At 47.4% G+C, this 21956-nt stretch overlaps 5 protein-coding genes across 10 annotated transcripts; 3 read left to right on the top strand and 2 right to left on the bottom strand.

Annotated features, from left to right (window-relative positions):
* Positions 1-44: 44 nt before the first annotated feature.
* LOC6545995 (LHFPL tetraspan subfamily member 3 protein) lies at positions 45-5730 on the bottom strand. Its single transcript, XM_015158154.2, has 6 exons — positions 5523-5730; positions 1580-1754; positions 1377-1510; positions 1047-1173; positions 648-890; positions 45-587 (listed from the first exon to the last, which is right to left on the bottom strand). The coding sequence occupies exons 2-6, from the start codon at positions 1719-1721 to the stop codon at positions 436-438; spliced, it is 798 nt and encodes a 265-aa protein (XP_015013640.1). The 5' UTR covers positions 1722-1754; positions 5523-5730; the 3' UTR covers positions 45-435.
* Positions 5731-6399: 669 nt separating this feature from the next.
* Positions 6400-7487, top strand: LOC6545994 (adenine phosphoribosyltransferase). Its single transcript, XM_001971185.3, has 3 exons — positions 6400-6728; positions 6816-7053; positions 7128-7487. The coding sequence occupies exons 1-3, from the start codon at positions 6634-6636 to the stop codon at positions 7341-7343; spliced, it is 549 nt and encodes a 182-aa protein (XP_001971221.1). The 5' UTR covers positions 6400-6633; the 3' UTR covers positions 7344-7487.
* An 843-nt stretch (positions 7488-8330) lies between these two features.
* Positions 8331-14846, top strand: LOC6545993 (carbohydrate sulfotransferase 11). Of its 5 annotated transcripts, none has more exons than XM_001971184.3 (9): positions 8331-8388; positions 9743-10172; positions 12714-12923; positions 13237-13384; positions 13448-13514; positions 13618-13762; positions 13838-13993; positions 14117-14454; positions 14612-14846. In XM_001971184.3, exons 2-9 carry the CDS (start codon positions 10029-10031, stop codon positions 14703-14705), a joined length of 1302 nt encoding a protein of 433 aa, XP_001971220.1. In that variant the 5' UTR covers positions 8331-8388; positions 9743-10028; the 3' UTR covers positions 14706-14846. The 5 variants fall into 5 exon arrangements, with proteins under 5 accessions (XP_001971220.1, XP_015013518.1, XP_015013520.1 ...); XM_015158034.2 differs by having other exon boundaries at positions 8333-8388; positions 9734-10172; positions 12729-12923; XM_026977385.1 differs by having other exon boundaries at positions 8344-8388; positions 9821-10172.
* Positions 14847-15053: 207 nt separating this feature from the next.
* LOC6545992 (FACT complex subunit spt16) lies at positions 15054-19824 on the top strand. 2 transcript variants are annotated; one of them, XM_001971183.3, is made up of 9 exons: positions 15054-15319; positions 15513-15776; positions 15842-16141; positions 16205-17382; positions 17441-18307; positions 18363-18625; positions 18686-18839; positions 18934-19050; positions 19502-19824. In XM_001971183.3, the coding sequence occupies exons 1-9, from the start codon at positions 15251-15253 to the stop codon at positions 19656-19658; spliced, it is 3369 nt and encodes a 1122-aa protein (XP_001971219.1). In that variant the 5' UTR covers positions 15054-15250; the 3' UTR covers positions 19659-19824. The 2 variants fall into 2 exon arrangements, with proteins under 2 accessions (XP_001971219.1, XP_015013521.1); XM_015158035.2 differs by lacking the exon at positions 18934-19050.
* LOC6546033 (coiled-coil domain-containing protein 181) lies at positions 19812-21407 on the bottom strand. Its single transcript, XM_001971182.3, has 2 exons — positions 21323-21407; positions 19812-21261 (listed from the first exon to the last, which is right to left on the bottom strand). The coding sequence occupies exons 1-2, from the start codon at positions 21387-21389 to the stop codon at positions 19847-19849; spliced, it is 1482 nt and encodes a 493-aa protein (XP_001971218.2). The 5' UTR covers positions 21390-21407; the 3' UTR covers positions 19812-19846.
* Positions 21408-21956: the final 549 nt, after the last annotated feature.

The following is a 21956-nucleotide window of genomic DNA, read 5'->3' as shown; positions in this document are numbered from 1 at the left end:
ATAATTGAGGCTGCTGTTTGTGGTCGAAATAAACATTGGTTTTATGTTTAATATTTGTACATGTTTATTGTTAATGGGTATATAATTTACAGGCAGAGCTTTAGGGACTATCTTTTAACTGTTAACTTAATCGAAGCGTACATTTAGGCACAAGCTATTCACACGAAATGCTAAATAATAGTTTAAAATCCAAGCTTACAGCTACAAGTTGGCATTCAGTCGGGCTAAGTGGCATATACAAATCATTCACTCTCTGACTTTCACACTCAAGTACACACCACACACATTTACACAGTTTCATCTTATAGTTGCGGCGAAAATCGGTTAAAAATATAGCTCAAACAATTTATGGAAAACTTTAAGCTGAGTTTCACCCCTGGTTCGTGCGCGTGCTAGGCTTGGTTGGTTGGTGTCTTGGCTGTTTGAATGGTTTCCTCAGTGATAACGAGAAAACTGCGATATGCTGTCCTCATTTGGCGGAGCCACCAACAAAATGGGCTGCAAATTCAAGCCAGTTATGCGTGGATTCGACTTCCTCGAGCCCGCCAAGCTAATGGCATCCGTGAGGTACGCGTTGTTGATTTCACCTGCGAATAATAAGCCACATATAAATTTTTCCTTGGTAAAAGCCTTATCGCAAAACCCACCTTTGTATAGCGAGTTCTGGTATATCGGATCTGGCTGCAGGCGCACGTGCCTCGTGGCCAAGATAAACGCCAGAGTGGCCAAGACCACACCATCTACACAACCGATTATGGCCAGTGGATAAGCCCAGCGAATGCCGCACAAGCCCAGCTCAAAGCGATTCGCTTCCGGGCCACAGATCTTGCGGAAATCGTCCGAATTCCAGCCAAAGGGAAACGCCGCGCAGGCCACAATCATGCAGAGAGCTGGAATTAATTAATAGCATTGTGTAACAGAGATAACAACACGTACAACTATCAATAGAGGAAAAACATCAAAACACAGTGTATACACAAGAACGTGATGTTTTCGATATGGCCTAACCATAGTTAACCCAAGGGGATGGAGTGGGAGATACATACCTGATATGATTTGCATCCAACCGCAAAGGTGGAAAACACGCGTCGACTTCATAAACAGCAAACAAACCAAGAAAAAGATGGTCAGCAAGGCCAGAGCGATGGCGCCCAACATGAAGAATGTGGCCAACTGCAGATGGGTGGAAAAAATGCAAAGTGGTCAAGTACAGGTATCTGACGAGTAATCACACTGAGGTGAGGCCTCTAAGAACTCAATGAAACAGAATTCAATAGGGTATGGCAATCACTTGCAAGGCTATCCCTTCATCAGTAAAGTATATGTGCAAAACACCTATATTGCATTTCTAGTCCAGAGCTCAGCGGTTTACTTACCTGAAACGAGAAGGTGGGCACTTCGAAGATGCTCTCCCAGCGTCGGCGGCAGTTGTCGAAGATCTCGTCCCGCTGGCACTGCTGCCAAAGGCCCAGGCGACCAGCTCCGTCGTTGTCCGGATCACCGATCCACTCTGAAATAGACGGCGTAAAGCAGATCAGTCACGGAACTAATGCCAATAAATAAGACCGAGTATGCCCACCTGGTGTCACGAATGCCACGATGCCGATGATGGCATAGCAGATGGTGAAGATGGCCCACAAGACGCCGATCGCCTTGGAGTTGCGGATGTACTTGGAGGCGTACAGATGCGTGGTGTCCACGTACTCGATCTTCGTTCCCATTTTTTAGAGAGTGCGGAATGCTGCTTTGTTTGCCTGTGAATGGAGGGAGTGAATCGAGCGTGGATAAGTGTTTGGCGACCAACTTGTGGGTAATAATTGGAAGATGGAACCAAAGCAACCAGGGCAGCTCGTACAATGCCGTTTCTGCTGGTCATAAATCGGTTTTTGGGCGCTCTATGCTGCTTAAGCTTATTAAATTGGCCAGCTTGCGGTTTGATGACCTCGTGATGTGTAATGCTTTTGAGTCAGGGAACAAGAGTCGGATGCAAGAGGCTTTCTGTCAAACCATCAAATGATAACTTTCCATCCATCTGCATGGGTCGGTCCACTCGAAAACATTTTCAAATCATTAAACATGTTTTCTGTGAGCTTTTCCCCTTCACTTCAATCAAAACACATTCGAATGCGAATGTTAATCGCGAAACCAGCGAAAGAGAAGTAGCCGGGGGCCACAATTTTGCTTTTGCTTATGTAAATCAGCAATTATTTGGCCAAAAGCTAACGACTCTTACCACTATTGCCTCATATCTGCCACTAATTCTATGTCAAAGGGAGAGAGCCATTATGCAAAAAAAAATCTGTGTGCCTCGACTGCCTAATTTTAGCCATGATTCACGGCCCAAACTGGCTGGCGATCAATAAACTCGTTTGCGATTCGATCCAATCATTTTGACAGACACGAAAAATGTGCTCCTAAGTGCAATTTCATTGGCTTTTCATCTGGCCACCATTCCAACAAGTTTTCCCAGCCCAATTTATCATATTTATTTTTGTGTCGAAACTGAGGAAACTGTATCACAATGGTAGGTCGCCGCCCGTGAGAAGTACAACAAAAGGAACTTGGTCAAGACTGGCTCATTAAGGTGAATTAAAGCTGCGGCAAACAAAGAGAATAAGACTCAATTATGGGAGTTGGAAGTTGAAGTTGAAGTCCAAGGCAAAAGTGGAATCGATTAACACAACAATGCTAACACAAAAGAGAGAGTCGGGCCAGCAGAACAAACATACTCGTAGTACGAGCCCAGCCCAGTAACACGAAGAAAACTTTCCTGTCAGCACGTGATAACTTGGCCCATACCAATCGCATCGATGGAAAATCTTGTCCATGACTCATGTGCGCGGAGCCAGAAAAGCGAGTCTCGGGAAAATTGCACTGGACCAGACAGACAAACCGCAGACGTCTAATAACTTCCTTTATCTCCATGGGGTAATTCATTGTTTGCAGTGGGTTTTCAGCGTTTGTTGGGCGTTTCAGCTCAACTGCATCGATGGTTTTTCGGATTCGAACGTGACCAAAAAGAAAGTGACCACTGGACGGATGGCAGGCTCTCCAGTTCGTATGACGCAGCAAAATCAGCGTGGTCTCGACTTGGGTTACATCCGCTCACCGGCCGGCGGTTCCAGCATTTTGGACGAGTTTCACTTGCACGGCAAAAAATAATGAATAGAGAAATATTCCTAAATACGTATAAATACACCAAGAAAACGAGATCGAAGATCTACGGGTACTACGATGCAGGTACCATTTGTAAACTGATGTTTCAGCTGATTTGAATATCTGCTCGTCAGTAGAGATACAAGATAGTTTAGTTTCCTGTGCACTGCAATAAATACTCAAAAACAAGCAAGTCAACGGCTATGGGTGAGCTGCAATCTCAGCAATTACGCGACTTTTTAGCTGCGACTGCACATGCTCGTATGAGCGAGGAAATAAGGTCAGTTGGGTAATGGTAATACCTTAAACGTGGCCAGCAGCCAAATTGAGGAGCCCCGACCACCAGAAAAATGCAGTTGCAGTGGCAGTTGCGAAAACTGCACTCCAAGCTGAGAGGGGCTTTCTTTTGCGGCCATTTCGATCCACACTGGTCACTCCATATCCACTTCCATCACCCTGAGCCGCAGATGACTTTCTACTTTATAAACATAAATTTCACATTAGGCACGGCCAGGCAGACGACCGTTGGGTGAGTAAGCCGAGTCTGGAGCGGCTTCTGGCTTTGAAAGACGGCGAGAAGCCATCAAACCGCCGAAACACCGACCAATTGGCCGCACACTGGTAATTAATTTTCACATATTCAGCTTTTGCCCGGCTAAGCGGGGGAAAATCTCGCATTGTTCCGCTTGGCGATCAGCGTAGCTACATGTAGATGTAACCAGCTTGTTATGGTTTGTTTGGGCCAACAAAGTGGAACCTAAAGACGTTGGTGCCAGTGGCTTGATTAACACGTTCGTGGTTTCTCAAAAAAGTTGCTAAATTTCAGCCACCGCCATTCGAAACTGGTTCCTACTTGTACGTTTCAGAATTATGCGGAAATGGCGTTTAAAGTGGCTCTTGTTCCATGTTTTCATTCGAACTTTTCGCTTTTGCCCATTTCTTCGGTTTCGGGTTCCCCCTTTTGATACAATGTGTTGTTCTCAGGTGCGATGATCGTTTCTGCATATTGTATTGTATGCCAAGCAGTCGATTTCTTTTCTCCTCCAACTGGGAGAAGCGCCAAACGAAACGGGATTGAAGGCCCGTGGAACCGGCAAAAATTTACTTTTCTGCGGTCAGTTACTCAATGTATTGACAGCCCTTCCAGCTGCCATCCATTTTACGCGCTTACTTTTTGCGAAAGCTGGTGGCATCCACAGCCACACGGCGCCTTTGAAGAGTCTCCAATCCGCTCCAAGACGACCCCATCCCAGCCAGAGCTGGTCCGCTCACTCATCCAGCTCGTGGGCCTCTGGTATGTGTCTCTGTGCCTCTACGTTTTTTATTAGATCACGATTTGGATGTTAGCAAACATTCGCGCATACCAAGCCACCAACCAGGCAACTACAATGGAGGTCTATGCATAATCGCAACTCACACCGAGATTCTTCACTCGGCTGGGGCCTACGAAAAGATCAGGAGCGGCTAGGGGTTCTACCCAGTGCCACGGATACTTAGGATCCGATGTGCAGGTATCAGCTAAAAACGGGTTCAGTTGTGGAATCCTTTAACCTTCACACAACCCAACACACAATACAGCCCAGCTCCCAAAGTTCGGCCATAAATTTCCCTTTTTTCCCGCTGTTTTCCGAGCGCCCCATTTCCATGCCCTTCACCACGAAGGCCGCCTCTGCGCAGCCGCAGAAGTTTCAGTCGAGATGCTCGCTTGGCTCAGAAAAGAGATATAAAAACAAAACCCAGCAGAAAAACAAAAACTGTGCCTCTTTCTGGTTTTTCACGTTACTCGGGCGCAGTTGTTGTTGCAGTTGCAGTTGCAGCAGTTGTTGTTGCAGTTGCAGTTTCAGTACGCACGTCTTCACATCGCCGAGTTAAGCGTGTGTGTGTGACTGGCACACTGAGAAAAAAGGAAATTCCATTCAGTTTTTGAAGTATTTCAGAAAGGATTACAACAAGCTTATACTAGAGATTCAACTGTTTTAAGCCAATCCTAAGACTAAAACCCCTTTGTACTAAGTTTCGAGGGCTATTTGCGCAAATATTTCTCCAGGTGCACCGCTGCAATGTGAATGTGTTGCTGCACTATGCTATATTGTTGCAGTTGTCTCTAATGTTGCATAGATGTACACATATATATTATTTGTAGGTTTTCACGTTTTTATGTTGTTTGAACTTTGTTGTTTCAGTCGTTATTGGAGTAACTGCAGCATGGTTGTGGTTTATGGCTGGCATTAGAGTGGTTTTCCGACTTTTAAAATGGCAAAAACGGGGCGCAGTTTTGTCGGCTGACATTTACTTTGGCCGTTAAGATCGAATTTAATATGAGCATTTGCAAACTCTTGCTTTCCATGCGTTATATCGCTGCTTACTTTGATCGAGAACAGGTTTCGATTTTAGCTGTTCCTCCGGACTATTGTTGTTATTTTAATTTACTACTATTGTTCGCGAGTTTGCATTAATTATTAAAAATCGCGGGCAGAGAATTCGAATTCGACACGCTTCTTCGGAAGAAACCACCAAAAACTGAACCGTCGCGTTCGGCGCTGAGAAACGAACTGAATCTTTCTTGGCATTGGGAGTCCAAGATACAGACACACAGATACTCGCATTCACCTGTGTGAGTAGCAGACAGCGAGCGAGAGGGAACAAGCCAGATAGAGAGAGGGAGAGAGAGGGAGTCCAGGTGAGAGTTCCCGATCTTGGCCCGCCTTTGATAAGTGCAGCGAAAATTGTTGGCATTTCTTTTCAATCATTTAGCTCGATAAACAGTGCTGCAATTGCGTCTTTCCCTCGAAGAATTGCTGAGATTTCTCCACTTATTATTCACATAGCTTCGATACCTAGAGAAAGACCCAGAGAAACAGAGAAAAGTCGGGGGAGGTTTCTCTATCCCACATGACTACCTGCAGGATGTTTGCCGAATTCCTTGCACTGCTTTCTTTGTGCAAGCAAATGTCAAACCAAATGTTTGGTTTCTAAATAGCTGGCCAGCATTTGTGAAAGATTATAGCTCTGAGATAAATACACAGAAAATATACAAAAAAAAATCATAGAAAGAAAAGTGGTTGTAGTTAATCAAATCAGGTCGCATATACTATATTAATTATTAAATATTACTTGCTGTACTTAGTGAAAGAACGCCAAACTGGCTATATTATTATTTTATTTATTTAATATTTTATATTTATTTATTATATTTATATTTGTAAAGCTTTGATTTTATAATATATAAAAGTCCCCACATTTCCTTATCCACCTCAATTTCAAATCGACCGCGCAGCGAACTCAACACGACCGTTCATCGCGTGAAGTATCTCCCATCAACAGCAACCACCTCCCCCGAAAACAGCTGACTTATCAGCTGTTCCCCAGAACCATCCGCAGTTGGGCACGCACTCACGTAGCGCTGAAATCAGAGAACCCATGTAAAAAGCCCCTTAAAAGTAAGTTTATAAGCGAAAATATCTAAAAAGCAGAAAGATGAGCCCCTCAATCAGCGCGGAAGACAAGCTAGACTACGTGAAGAGCAAGATTGGCGAGTATGCGAACTTCCCAAAGGAGGGCATTCTGTTTCGGTGAGTTATCTTCGCACGGGGCTATCAGGATGGGCCCTTATCAGGTTGTTAATGTGTAGAACCCACTGTTTTCATGTAAAACATCAGCGACATTTTTGGAGCGCTCACGGATCCGCAGGCCTGTGTGTACTTGCGGGATTTGCTGGTGGATCACATCCGGGAAAGTGCTCCCGATGCGGAGATCATAGTGGGACTGGACTCCAGGGGATTCCTCTTCAATCTCCTCATAGCCACCGAGTTGGGCCTGGGATGTGCGCCGATTCGCAAGAAGGGCAAGCTGGCGGGAGAAGTGGTTTCCGTGGAGTACAAACTGGAGTACGGTAGCGTGAGTACTCCCTAATTTATTGCTAACTATTCACAAGCACACAGACGTTCATGCTTTGAAATTCATCATCTTAGGACACCTTTGAGATGCAAAAATCCGCCATCAGGCCGGGCCAAAAAGTCGTTGTCGTAGATGATCTACTAGCCACAGGTGGTTCCCTGGTGGCCGCCACCGAACTCATCCGCAAAGTGGGTGGCGTTGTCGTGGAGAGCCTGGTGGTCATGGAACTAGTTGGACTGGAGGGTCGCAAACGGCTGGATGGAAAAGTGCATTCCCTCATCAAGTACTAAGAGCTAATCGAATTGTGACTAAGCCTTCCACACTTGCATTTACCTATTCAGTAGCGAATTTTTATGAAATCTTTGAAATGTCAAGCACCGTTTAAGAGAGAGGCGTATTTTTATAACGAAATATATTTGGCATTGATAACAGAAGCGTGTAATCTCTCAATGGAACTTGTCAACTAGCTCATTTGCGTAGCAATAATCTTATTTTGAATAAAAATACGAAAATAGGCATACGAAAAGACATTTTGAGTAAGAGCGAAGATAAATAACGAAATTGATATTTCGAAAACTATTTTAAGATTCTTTTTCGAACATTAATTAGAGAGCCTATTTTAAATTTTGGTGCTGTCAAAAAATAAACTTTGGTTTTACAAGAAATAATGTGCAAAGAACGAAAAATTATAAGTTTAAGTTTTTATTTATTTATTTATATTTTTACATTGCTCTTTAATTATTTGAAATCCCAAAAAGTATGCTTTGAAATACTTATGGTGTGTGGGATTGTACGTTTCATTTTAGTCTTAAACACACTTGAAGTATTTCAAAGCATTTCAACAATGCAAAGATTAATAGAAACCTAAAATTGGTAAATTAACATTTTAGGCTGTTTAAAAATGATTTCAAATATATATTTTCTAAACAGCAGTTTACTCTCACTGCGCACTCTCTTCTCTCTCTCGGCACTTTTTCCGCCTTCGTCACTCTCCCGTTTACCGTTACCGGCGCCTTTGCTCAGCGATAAACAAAAATTGTTGTGCTGCGTTAACCCAGAATTCGAGGAACTTCCGCCCCCGCCCGCCGATAAACCCCGCCTCCGAAAAGCCACCCGAGAAACAGCAACAAACAGAGCGCGCAAGGAAGAATCAAGGAATCAAGGAGCTGAGGAATGGCACACGGAGAGCTCGAAGGAAGGGAGAATGGAGACTGGCGAAAACCGAAACTGCGCAGCGGCCGCGCTGCCGACGCCGCTGCTTTCAGCCTGTGCTCATTTCGCATTTGATTTTGATTTCACTCGTGAAATGTGCGTTGTGCGGTGATGACGCTAACGGTTGGTGTTTGCTGCTCATTCACACACCCCCTCTATTCAAAAATAAAAATATAAATATAAAGAAAATCAGCCAAGCCCGCCTGGCGGCGAATTGATATTGATTGCGCGCTTTTCTTCAATTGGCAAACAATTGACTAACAGCAACTAAAAAGTTGCCCTCATCCCGCATTCCGCGTGTTTGTTGTTGTTTATTGTTGTGAAGCGAGAGCGGAGAGCGGTGAGAGGAGAGAGGAGAGAGCGGAAGGGCAGAGAAATCACGGCAATTGACAGCACGTTACGTATACGCCTCTTACGCCCCGCATTTAGCATTTGTTTGCCAAGTTTGCTGTGTGCTTGAGTGTGTATAAAATTATTAAGAAACAATTACGTGCACGGTGCCAAACAATTAACTCGATGACCCACAGTGCAATAAAGTCCCAACTGAATACAAAAGCTAGAGGCTGAAAAGGGCACAAGCTGGAAGTGATTTTGTTTAGTTTCGTGAAAATTAAAGTTCTGCTAAGAGATGGCATTGCATCACATAGCAATAAATACAACTGCTATAAAGTGATATTCAAATAGCCTTACAAACTTGAAATGAAAAAGCAAATATTTGAATGCGTAAATGTGACTATTTATAAGAAGTTTAAGGTCAGCAGAAATGGCGTGAAAACCAAATAAACGAAAAACGCAGAGCAAAGTAAAGGCTGGCCAAAATGAAAATAAACAGGCACGGCTTTACAAACATAAACAGACAAAAATGAGGGTGTTCTTTTTATTTGCCTTCCGAGGCCCGTAGAATGGAGTTTGAAGTGAGCAGAAAATCAATAACAAACACAAATAACAGCGGAAAGTCAACAGCTTGCCTCTAGCTAAAATGGAGCCTCAAAAAAGCAGAACTAAGCATTGCCCAAAAGACAGAAAACATAAATTAATGATAACAATGGCGAAGAGACAGCAGAACTTGAGCAGAGTTAGCAAGCAGACAAAACGAAGAGTCGAGTAATTTATGTAGGGGTGTTTTTCCCACAAACTCCGAGCTCCAGTTGCAGTGGAGTTCTGAAGTGAGCAGAAAATCAATAAACCACTTCCTTCCTGACTTGCAGCCCGAAATGTATAAGCTCCAAAGGCACACACACCCCCACAATCGAAAAGCATAAAGCATAACTGAACAAAAGCGTAAGCGAATCAATTGTTGGCCCGAAATATTGGCCCCACTGCAGTGACACCATTCCGGTCGAAAGCCACTTGGCCATAAAGCAAAAAACGTCATCCGCACAGCTCATTCAATATATTTTTGGTTTCCGCTCTTGTTTGCTTCTTTTTCATGTTTGGTTGCTGTGCCCCGCCGCCTTTTTCGGCTAAGAACATTTAGCACAGCGGACTAAAACTAAATTTAGCCAGCACGCCGGCGACAGCGATGAGAACTTACAAAATCTGTCGCCAACTGCAGGCAAACTTTGCGACCGCGTAGCAGCAGGAAATGTCCCACGACTATCAATAGCCAGTCCAGTACCGATCCACATCGAACCGCATCGAACCCAGAACCCATAGCCCAGAGCCTGGAACCCAGAACCACTAGGAATCCAGCAAGCCGGCAGCCAACGGGAGCCGCAGGGGAGAATCCGCACCAGTTCCTATGCAGCTATTTTCGAGTTTAAATGAAATTGAGCAAGAGCCTGGCAAACTGTCGCGCCATCCGGCGCTATTTGCTCATCTTCACGGCCGTGTCCCTGCTGCTCCTGCCCCTCTCCCTGGCCTACCTGGTGTGGAACGAGCAGCTGCAGAAGATCCGAGGATTCGAGGTGAGTGGAGGCGAAGTGCCACGCTGCCACGGTGCCACTGGCTGTGGCAGTGGGTGCAGGGTGCCATTCGTAGCCCTTTGAGTGCCCGGCAAACAGCTGCTGAACAAAGCGCTTATACCAGTGCACTGAGAGAAATAGCTGTGGCCATATAGCCGCAATATAATTATAATAGAAATTGAATCTCTTTTGAGTTCGTTACTACGTGTGATGATAGCTATGCAGACACCTTTTAGAAACTAAATGCTATGCTTTTAAGGCGCACTATTGATTTCTCTCAGTGCACCTGCCTGTAGATACACTTGCTTGTAGTTGCCGCCCCAACCGCCCCGCCCCGCCCCTCATCGCCTGCCAACAAACACAGTGCAGGCCATCGATTGCCTGACTCAGTTTCTGTTTCAGGCCATCGGAGGAGGTGGCTGAAAACCAGAAACGAACCAGAACGAAAAAAGCGAGAAAAGCAATTAATATGAATTGGCATTAATGCGCACCGAATCAACAAACTAATCAGCTGGCAATCTGGGCAATTATCTAATTCAATAAACCATCTGGTGTGAAGGCCGTTTGGCAAGAGCCGATAACCAAATCTTACACGCAAATTAGCAGCGATCGGCATAAATGGCCACGTTAAATAGCCGCAACCGAAGGCATCCCCATCCCATCTAGCTGCTATTTGTTTACCCAACTTGGAGGTGCTTCTCGCACCTGGGCACTGCACGTTTAGCGCCTCAATTCTCGCCGGGGAACCCGGACTGGACTGCAGTATTTGAACTGGCTTTCCGGGCATTATGTGTGCGCTTGATTGGGTGCAAATTAATTTGAAATTAGCGGCGGGCTTTGGCTGGCTTTATCGCCCATTTGTGCTTGAAATTGAGCAAATGCCATACAAAGACGGAATATTCCGACGCCCCACGGACACACACGCACACACAGTCACACACACGCACACACACACTCAAACGCGGACGTGGATGGACGGAAAGCGTTCTTGGCTTATAATCACATAAGCTGGCCGACCGCCCTCTGGCCACGCCCCTTTTGGCCCGCGCAACCCTTTGGCATGGCCTAAGCCGCTTACACAGCGAGAAATTACAACAATAGGCAGATTCGTAAGTGATAAAAAGCCGCAAAAGCGAAGGATAAATGCCTTAGACGTAGCATACTTTCCTGCACTTTTCCATAATGTTTGAAAGCAGATATAAATGGATTAAAATGAAAAGTTGTAGGACCAAATAATATCAATGGGTGCGTTTAATCTTTGGCAACAGTTCTTTTCAAGTTTTGCGAGTGTGAAAAACTTTGTTGCGTGGTCGCCAGAGACTCTTGGGCGCCCATCGTCCATCGCCCATCGTCCATTGGCCTTGGCCAAATGGCTTGCGAAAAAGGAAAACTTTCGCACAAATTACACTTAATTGCGTGTGGCATCATGAAAAAGTCATCAACGGGGGGCCGGAGGATATCGATTCACGGGTGGCTGGCACCTCAATCAATATGCGCTTGCCCACTGCTAATTTGCATAGCATTACCCAAATGACACATGCTTATTCAGACCCAGAAAGCACAAGCACATTAAGACACGCATACGCCGTGTTGTTTGCCAGTTAAACTGTCGTATTTTTTTGCCCGAGCGGCACACACGCATAATTAAGCACAGCGAATCACAAACACCCTCGTATACCCACTCTAGCAGCCGCGGCGCGCATTTGGTCCACTCTAATAGGGGCTACAGTCCAAACATTCCCATTTCCGCAGTTGCATACCATTTCGCTGCTCTAGCGCCACTTAAGTCGCTTTTCACCGAGCAAGTGGAGAATTAAATGCTCTTGCTAGTGTCTTAAATTCGCCATAATACCATGATAAGTTCCTCCTCAAACATCACTTCAATATGCTTATAAGTGCAAATTCTGATGCATTATTAGCAATTACTCGTTTATTAAACGAAATAAAATTGGCGAAAACAATTAGGGTGAAAGCATCTAAATGTTTGGACAAGTCATCGAAGCAGGCCAAACATTTGCAGAAGTATCGCATTCATTATTCAGCTCCAGTGCCCAGCCACGACCATTAATCAATCTTATCTGAACGCGGCATTCATGTGCCAGTGAGTTTTTCCGCCCAATCCCTAAGTTGAAGTCCCCGCCCTTCCAAGGGTATGCAGGCCACATATATAGTGTGTCACATGGGTATGGCGGTATGGCAAGTGGATACGCGAGTCAAATGCAAAGTGCCTGCCACGATGACGCCAACTCATCCGCAGAGTAGCCGCAGCCACTTGATTCATGTGGCCATTTTCCAGATGACAGTTGACACTGGCGTCTGGGGCTTTTAATTGGGATTGAGATTGAGATTCACTCGGCTTGTGAAATGGGAAATGTGAAATGTGGAATTTGTAGTGCTCGAGGGGGCGGCGACCTTGGAGCTAGACCGAATGCTTGTACATTGCGCATACGCCACGCCATCCCCGCCTGCCTCTTAACCCAGATAGCGAACACCCAGACCAGCCCAAATCCTTATCCACAAACGCAACTGCAACTGATTTTCTAGGCCTTTAATGTGCAGCAGCAGTCGCCGCAGCAGCCGCAGCAGCAACAGCAGCAGCAGCAGGAGCAGCAGCAGCAGCAGCCGCAGCAACATGGCCAGTTTCCGTATCCGGTGGTCCGGTATCCGGTGCTGCTGCTGAACAAGAACAAGAACAAGGACCTGACCGTCGTGGCAACGGGCAAGACCAAGAACAAGTGGCGCTATGTTGATAAAGTAAATATGTAACCCGCACAAACACCATACACCACACACCACACACCATACACCATACACCATACACCATACACCATGCAACCAAAACACACACCCACCACACACAACAAACACTTCAAGTCACAGGCTCGTATAATTAATGATGTAAACAGAGCGGCTAAATAAAATTCAGATAGCCAAATTGATTGCGCATTAGCGAGTCGCATTGGCAGGCATTTGGGCACCCCACCCCCATTATCTACCCCCATTCCCGCCGAGAAACCCAAGCTGGACGCACAGTGGCTCACCTTTCGCATATTTGCCCTCCAAACAGGACAGCAACCAGACACTCCTGCCCCTCATCCCCGAGTATGCCGTGCAGACACTCACGCCGCAGGAAATGCTCCAGGTGGAGCAGCGGATGGACCAGCGCAGGGAGCGGCTGAAGGACAAGTGCTCCGCCTACGGCCTGGATGTCCTGGGTGGGTCCTTCCGCTTGGAACCGACCACTGGAGGGGGTCTGATCGCTTATGCTTTACTTACAGGTCACGACGCGTGGCACACGCCGAACACGTGGGAGTTTTTGGTCAACAAAAAGTATCACATTATCTGGTGGGTGTTATCTGGTGATTCCATTCCAGTGTGGAATTTGGATTTAGCAAATACGTTCTTGTGGTTAAAAGTAGAGTTATTATTAAGCTGATTTTCTATGCAGGTGCAATGTCTTTAAGGCTGCCTCCTCGTCCTGGATGTTCAACTTCAACGTCCTGGCCGGCTACTCACCCAGCTATCTGCGCAAAACCAAGAAGATTCTCCTCAATCTGGCCAGGGAGCGCTATCCCAGGGTGACCCTCGACGAGGTGCGTCCCACAGCAATGCTTACTCCTTCCCCTCCAACTTATGCTTAATGTAACTCATTCTATTTCGGGCGACAGCTGCGTGAGGCGCAGAACTACTCGCTGACCTTTATCATCGCACGCGATCCCTTCGAGCGGCTGTTGAGTGCCTATCGGGACAAGATGGTGTTCGCCCTGCCCTACTCCTTCCACGACAAGTTGGGGCGCAGCATTGTGCGCAACTACCGCAAGAAGGTACGCCCACTGCGTATACGCGATATTGCTGCCCGAAAATATCAAGTATACGCACCGAGCAACATAACATGTACATTGAATTTTGTGAAACTAACCCTTATACCTTAACTTTTCCCGCAATAGCCCTCTCTGGCTGCCCGTGCGGCCAACACAAAGTTCCCGTCGTTCCCGGAATTCGTGCACTGGCTGCTCGACCAGGTGAAGCGCGGCAGCTTCATCGACATGCACTTCGTGGCGGCCACCTCCTTCTGCACACCCTGCCTCATCCGGTTCGACATGATACTGAAGTTCGAGTCGCTGGCGGAGGATCAATTATATCTAATCGAAAAGACTGGCCTCAAGCGGGTGATAGCGCCCGTGTGGCGCAACATGGGCAAGGGCCGCAAGACGCACGAGCTCCAGCAGCAGTTCTACGCCCAGCTGACGCGCCAGGAAATGCTGGAGCTCTACGAGTATTACAAGTATTACACTGAAACGGATTTCGAATAACGCCCAAGAGTATGTGCCCTCCAGCTTTCCCATGCAAAACACATGGATGCATACCCTTGGACACCTTTCTAAATGATTATTACGATACGGGTGCATGCTAACAAGTAAATAATTTGTTTTTCCCCACAGATACGACTTTGAGCTGTTCGACTACGATATCCAGGAGTATCTGCAGGTTGCCCGGCCGGATGAGGCCGAAAGTCCGGCGGGCACAAAGAATTAAACTAGCTCTGAATTCTTAGACTTTGCTAAAAACCAATGAATCAAGTTCAACGAACTCACATATTAGCCGTCACAGTACGTAATTGCAAATGTTGATAATACTGAGGAAAACAATAATAAACTTAGCTATATTTAAACGAAACTGTGCCGAAGTCTTTCATTTAATGGCAGAATTAATATTTGCAGGAGCTACATTTCCTAAAAGTAAATTAATTATTAGTTAATATCAAATTCATTGCTAACTTTTTTTTTGAGTGCATATTTATACGGCGCCAAAAACTTTGAAAAGTGGTTCGAGTCCCTGCTAGGTTTGTATGTACTGTTGCTTGGTCACACTATTTTATCAGTGGCAACTGAGACTCAATTGGTATATTGTGGTATTTTAAAGAGCGGTCACACTGACCTCGCGCTGACGCTGATTCTTCTTCTTCTTCATCTGGTCGCCGCGCAATTTTTTTATCCGGCGGAATTTGCAAATGCAATTTCTGGCGTTTAGCGCATTTTAAGCGGAGTTATCGCAGACACTGTAACAAATCCGGCGGCAAGATGTCGAGCTTTGTGCTGGACAAGGAGGCGTTCGTGCGCCGCGTAAAGCGCCTCTACACGGAATGGAGGGTGAGTCCGTCCGCCGGTCGGCAATCTCCGGGTTTTTGGGCAGCAGGAGCACCGGGGAGCACGTGGAGTGTCTGCTGGAGGAACGCGATAATGGGGGATTGGGAGATGTGGTGAAATTAAGTACCCATTGACCAGGTTGTGCGGGTTAAAGGGGCTTACTGCATACTGATCTCCATCTCTTTGTCTTTCGAAGGCTCCCAGCATCGGACACGATGATGCACTCAGGAATCTGGACTGCATCATGAGCATCGTGGGCGTCGAGGAGGATGTCATGTACTCCAAGTCCATGGCCCTGCAGCTCTGGTTGCTGGGCTACGAGCTGACGGACACCATCTCCGTGTTCTGCTCAGACGCAGTTTACTTCCTTACCAGCAAAAAGAAAATAGAGTTCCTGAAACAGACCCAGAACATCACCGAAGAAGGTTTTCCCGAAATAAAGCTCCTTGTGAGGGATCGGGTGAGTTTCCAATTCTGCTCCAGGCCGAATGTTCTCTAATCCCTTCTGATCTACCCTTCGATAAGACGGACAAGGACCAGGGCAACTTCGAGAAACTCATCAAAGCCCTGCAGAACTCCAAGAAGGGCAAGCGCTTGGGTATCTTCACCAAGGACGCCTATCCCGGGGAGTTCAGCGAAGCCTGGAAGAAGTCCCTGAAGGAGTCCAAGTTCGAGCATGTGGACATCAGCACTATTATCGCCTACCTTATGTGTCCCAAGGATGAGTCCGAGATCAACAACATACGCAAGGCATCGCTAGTGTCAATGGACATTTTCAACAAGTATTTGAAAGATGAGATCATGGACATTATTGATTCGGATAGGGTGAGCTCCGGGCTATAACGTGATGTGTTTCCCTTTTTTATTAACCCTTGCAACCCCTTTTAGAAAGTCAAACACAACAAGCTCTCAGATGGCTGCGAGGCTGCCATTGGTGAGAAGAAGTACACCAGTGGTCTTGATCCAAGACTTCTCGATATGGCCTATCCACCCATCATCCAATCGGGAGGTGCCTACAGTCTGAAGTTCTCCGCCGTGGCGGACAAAAATCCCTTGCACTTCGGTGTGATTGTATGCTCTTTGGGCGCCCGCTACAAGTCCTACTGCTCAAATATATCGCGCACCTTTCTGGTGAATCCCACCGAGGCCATGCAGGAGAACTACACATTTCTGGTAAGTGTGCAGGAGGAGATTCTCAAGCTGCTGGTGCCGGGCACAAAGCTGTGCGACGTCTACGAGAAGACCCTGGACTACGTTAAGAAGGAGAAGCCCAGTATGGTGGACAATCTTCCCAAGAGCTTTGGTTTCGCCATGGGCCTGGAATTCCGGGAAAACTCCATTGTCATCGGACCCAAATGCCAGGCACTACTCAAAAAGAATATGGTCTTCAATTTGCACGTGGGCATCTCGAATCTGACCAATCCCGAAGCCACCGACAAAGAGGGCAAGAACTACGCCCTCTTCATCGGAGACACCGTCCTCGTTGGCGAACAATCTCCGGCCAGTGTGATGACTCCATCCAAGAAGAAGATCAAGAACGTGGGCATCTTCATCAAGGACGACAGCGACGAGGAAGATGTGGATGACAAGAAGACCGCTAAAGAAGATCAGGGCACCGAGATTCTGGGCCGCAGCAAGCGCAATGCGGTGCTGGAGTCGAAGTTGCGAAACGAGATCAACACGGAGGAGAAGCGCAAAGAGCACCAGCGTGAGCTGGCTCAGCAGCTGAACGAACGCGCCAAGGATCGACTGGCCAAGCAGGGAAACTCGAAGGAGGTGGAGAAGGTGCGCAAGAACACCGTTTCATACAAGTCCATCAGCCAAATGCCGCGCGAACCAGAAGTAAAAGAGCTTAAGCTTTACGTGGACAAGAAATACGAGACCGTCATCATGCCAGTGTTTGGCATCCAGGTACCGTTCCATATATCGACCATCAAGAACATCTCGCAGTCGGTGGAGGGCGAGTATACGTACTTGCGAATCAACTTCTTTCATCCCGGCGCCACGATGGGTCGCAACGAAGGCGGACTCTATCCTCAGCCAGAGGCCACCTTCGTCAAGGAAGTGTAAGTATAGTACGCAATCTGCTACAGGAATGCACTAACACAAGCACTTTCCCTACAGTACATACCGCAGCTCCAATGTTAAGGAACACGGAGAGGTGGGAGCGCCATCTGCAAATCTGAACAATGCCTTCCGGCTGATCAAGGAGGTGCAGAAGCGCTTCAAGACCCGCGAGGCGGAGGAGCGCGAGAAGGAGGATCTTGTGAAGCAAGACACGCTCATTCTGTCCCAGAACAAGGGCAATCCCAAGCTGAAGGATCTGTACATTCGGCCCAACATCGTGACCAAGCGCATGACGGGCAGCCTGGAAGCGCATTCCAATGGATTCCGCTACATCTCCGTGCGCGGCGACAAGGTGGACATCCTGTACAACAACATCAAGAGCGCGTTTTTCCAGCCCTGCGACGGCGAGATGATCATTCTTCTGCATTTCCACCTGAAGTACGCCATCATGTTTGGCAAAAAGAAGCACGTGGATGTGCAGTTCTACACGGAAGTGGGAGAGATCACCACGGATCTGGGCAAGCACCAGCACATGCACGACCGCGACGACTTGGCTGCTGAGCAGGCGGAACGCGAGCTGCGCCACAAGCTCAAGACCGCCTTCAAGAGCTTCTGCGAGAAGGTGGAAACAATGACCAAGTCGGTTGTGGAGTTCGACACGCCGTTCCGTGAGTTGGGATTCCCTGGAGCTCCCTTCCGCAGCACGGTGACGCTGCAACCCACCTCGGGATCACTGGTCAATCTCACAGAATGGCCGCCATTCGTCATCACGCTGGACGATGTGGAGTTGGTGCACTTCGAGCGCGTTCAGTTCCATTTGCGTAACTTCGATATGATATTTGTGTTCAAGGAGTATAACAAAAAGGTGGCCATGGTGAACGCCATTCCCATGAACATGCTGGATCACGTGAAGGAGTGGCTCAAGTAGGTTTCGCTGCCCCTTTTTTAAAATGTACTTTTACTAACGAGTATCCCACAGCTCCTGCGACATTCGCTATTCGGAGGGCGTTCAATCCCTGAACTGGCAAAAGATCATGAAGACTATCACAGACGATCCGGAGGGATTCTTTGACCAAGGCGGCTGGACTTTCTTGGACCCGGAATCGGGCAGCGAAGGCGAAAACGAAACCGCCGAGTCCGAAGAGGATGAGGCCTATAATCCCACCGACGCTGAATCGGATGAGGAGTCGGACGAGGACTCCGAGTACTCAGAGGCATCAGAAGACAGCGAAGAAAGCGATGGTATGCACAAACCCAAGCTTCCCAAGCACAAGTTGTATTTCTTTTCATTGAAATTTGCAGAAGATCTTGGCTCTGATGAGGAATCTGGCAAGGATTGGTCCGATCTGGAGCGCGAGGCTGCTGAGGAAGACCGCAACCATGATTATGCCACAGATGACAAACCACGCAACGGCAAATTCGATTCCAAGAAGCACGGCAAGAGTTCAAAGCACAGGTATGAGCAGCGACCCCATGAAGAGTTACCTTATCCGAGATCTCCTTTCTCTTATCTATATCAATCGTTCTACCCCATGTTACGCCCAACACAGTCGCCGCGACCGCGAGGAGGCTCGATCGTCGACGCACAGTAAAAAGCACAAGTCGAACTCCTCCTCGTCCTCTTCGCATTTAAAGTCCTCCAGCTCCAAACATGGCAGCTCATCTAGGTTTGTTATCGAAAGCCCCGAACACCTAATACCCAACCATACGGCCTAACGCAAGTGCATTTCCCATATCATTTCACCCACAATCACACCACGGAAATTTCGTTTTAAATTTGATTTTCTTCTAAGCAATTGAACATTCTTAAGAAAAAAAATTATTTCATTGATTTTTTTTGTTAATTTATATTTTTATCAATTGATAAGTTACTTCTGGTGTTGGTTTGGCAAGTTTGATTAGGTGTACCCCAAATTCCGTTTGACTTTCGGTGTAATACAATCAGTATTTTGTTGTTTGGGTTTATGTCGAATTATTTATAATTGTTTAGTCTGGCAAAATTGATTTCAAAGAAACGAAAAGCATCACACCTTGCTTGCTCAAAATTGTAAAACCACAGAATAACTATTTGAGAATATTCATTTAAAACATTCGCAAACCCCTTCTATTATTTTAAAGCCCATCGAAATCGTCGAAGGACAAGTACCACAGCCGGGACAAGCATCATTCCTCCTCATCGTCCGGACACAAGAGCAGCAGCAAGGACAAGGATCGCAAGCGCTCGCGGGATGACAGTCGCGACAATGGCCACAAGTCGAAGAAGTCGCGTCATTAGAGGCAGCTGTTTCAAAGCCTGTGGGCCACTCCAGTCGTAATTAAACTATCCTGTTACCATTGTCTATCTGTTAAAGGACCCGCCACTCCGATCCCTGTCACTCATTTTTCACGCTTCAAAAGTTGTATTACAAATTAAATATAATACGATACATTTATATAATAAACTAATGTAAGAACTACATTACTCTACTTGTTCCAGCTGCCGAGTAGGTGTCGATAGGCGTGCACCTCCACCTCGCCGCTGTCGCGTCGGCGCCTTCGCCGTCCTCCACGCTGCTCCTGTTCCTGGTGCAGATGCGGATGAGCTTGGGGATGCTGGCGCGGACTTCCGGCGGCGGCCACACTTCCCCGCCTCTTGTGGGCATCAAACATGTTGCGGGTCTTGTTGATCGGATAGCGCATCTTGTTCTTCAGCCAGGTGGTGAAGGCTCGCTCGTTGTCCTGCATCTTCTTCAGCTCCTGCTCGTTGCGATTGATGGTCTGCTCCATGGAGAAGCGCTGCTTCCGCCGCAGTTGCTGGTCCCGTCGCTGCAGTTGCTGGGCAGTCAGTCCGTACTCGGACATGTAGCCCGTGTACCTTGGTAGCTTGCCCTGAATTGAATGGCGGTGCTCGCAGCAGATCTTATAGTTCATCCGCACGGACGGAGATGTCGTGGAAGCGGAGGCAGAGGCAGAGGATGGCGTCGGCGTGGGTTTGGCCCGACGGCGAAAGCTAAAACTGCGCGAAGTGAAGAAGGTCTTGGAAGCGGCCTTGGGACATGTGGTGCAGGATTCCTTGACTTCATCGGGCTCCTCCTTCTTGTAGTAAATGCTCTGCTCGTTGAGCTCAAAGTCATCTGGAATATAGCTGGCCACAATGATGGACAGGTCATCCTCCTCTTCGACTTCAACTGGAGCCACCACTGGCGCCGGCACAGGTACTTCAGTTTCGGCTCCCGTCAACCTGTCAATGGTTGCCTGCTGCTTTGGATCCAAAGTCTTGTAAAGATTCTTGTAGGCATCCCTTAGTTTCTGGCGCGCCTCATTCAAGGTGCGCTCCTCCTCCTCGCAGTCGGATTCGGTTAGCAGATTGGTAAGACTCTTCTGATCGGAGTCATCCTGGTCGAAAGTGCTCTGTCTCAGTTGGAGTGAGCCAGGAACAGAAGGATCCTTAGCCGGAGGATCGTCATCCAGGTCTGCCTCATCCACGCCGGAGAAGTCGTCTTCATCGTCTATGGGAGTGGCTTCCTGGACCACGGGCTGTTGGGGCACCTCACTCAAGTCCACGATTTCTTCGCATATCTCCTCCTCCACTTCATCGACTTCTGGTTCTTCCATCGGCGGCGGTGCCTCTGCTACCTTAGACACTTCTGGAGCCGCTGGTTCTTCCTCTGCAATGGGCTTCAGCTTCAGCTGCGTCAACTGCTGCAGCAGCTCATCAGGCGGACTGGGACTGAGCTCCTTCTGCTGCTCCGTGGGCTCGTAATCTTCCAGATTCAGGGCAAACTTCACCTTGGTCACTTTGCCGTTGCCATTGGAAGCCTCGTCGTCCAGCGCAAATAGCTCCTTGTTGGCCTCCTTGATCCTGTCCACAATGTTGTACTCGTTGACCGGCTTCAGGACTGCGGAATAATCCATGAGTAAGGACATGCTGCTACTGCCAACTTACAGGGAACGACTTACAATAGACCTCGCAGTCCTCGTCCGACTCCGGCTCGCGTTCGCCCATCTCTGCCAGCTGCGGGCACATCGATTGCCTTTGAGTGCCGGGATATTTTTAGACCTTTAGCTTTTCGCGCTGCGATTTACGACCATTCACCAGCTGGAAAGTTCGCCAAAACTTTCCATTTCGTGTCGAGCTGCTTTTCCGCACCCATCCAAGACTAATGAACTTGGATGTGCACTCCAGACATTAGCGGCTTCACCTCGCTCCCTTGCGGTTATGGCCTGCCATCCAGGTCTCAATGGCGCCCGTTGCCAGGCCACTGGGATGTCCTGTGTTTGATCGATGCCCGGTGACAAATTGTCTCTTTGCGGAAGAGAGGCGGGCTCTGACATGGAATTGGATTCAGCTTTGGCTTTCTGGACTCCGCTTAAATGTACCTCAGTGGATTGAGTAAGTCTAATGTACTATAATTAACATATAGGTATAATATATCGTCATTCTTGGCAGATGAGGCATAGTAACTATCCATTCCTACACGGTTACCAAACGATAAGGCACAAGGCGAGGTATTTGTTGTACCTGAGGAAGATAAAGAAGGTGTACAGGTACATCCCCGAAGAAACCCAACTCTGTCGGGGGCTGATCCCTTGA

This window comes from Drosophila erecta, unplaced genomic scaffold, assembly GCF_003286155.1.
Source record: "Drosophila erecta strain 14021-0224.00,06,07 unplaced genomic scaffold, DereRS2 tig00000021-arrow-pilon, whole genome shotgun sequence".
In the NCBI taxonomy this organism is placed as follows: domain Eukaryota; kingdom Metazoa; phylum Arthropoda; class Insecta; order Diptera; family Drosophilidae; genus Drosophila; species Drosophila erecta.
The sequence above is the reverse complement of the archived record's forward strand: the minus strand, read 5'-3'. Positions and strand labels throughout refer to the sequence as shown.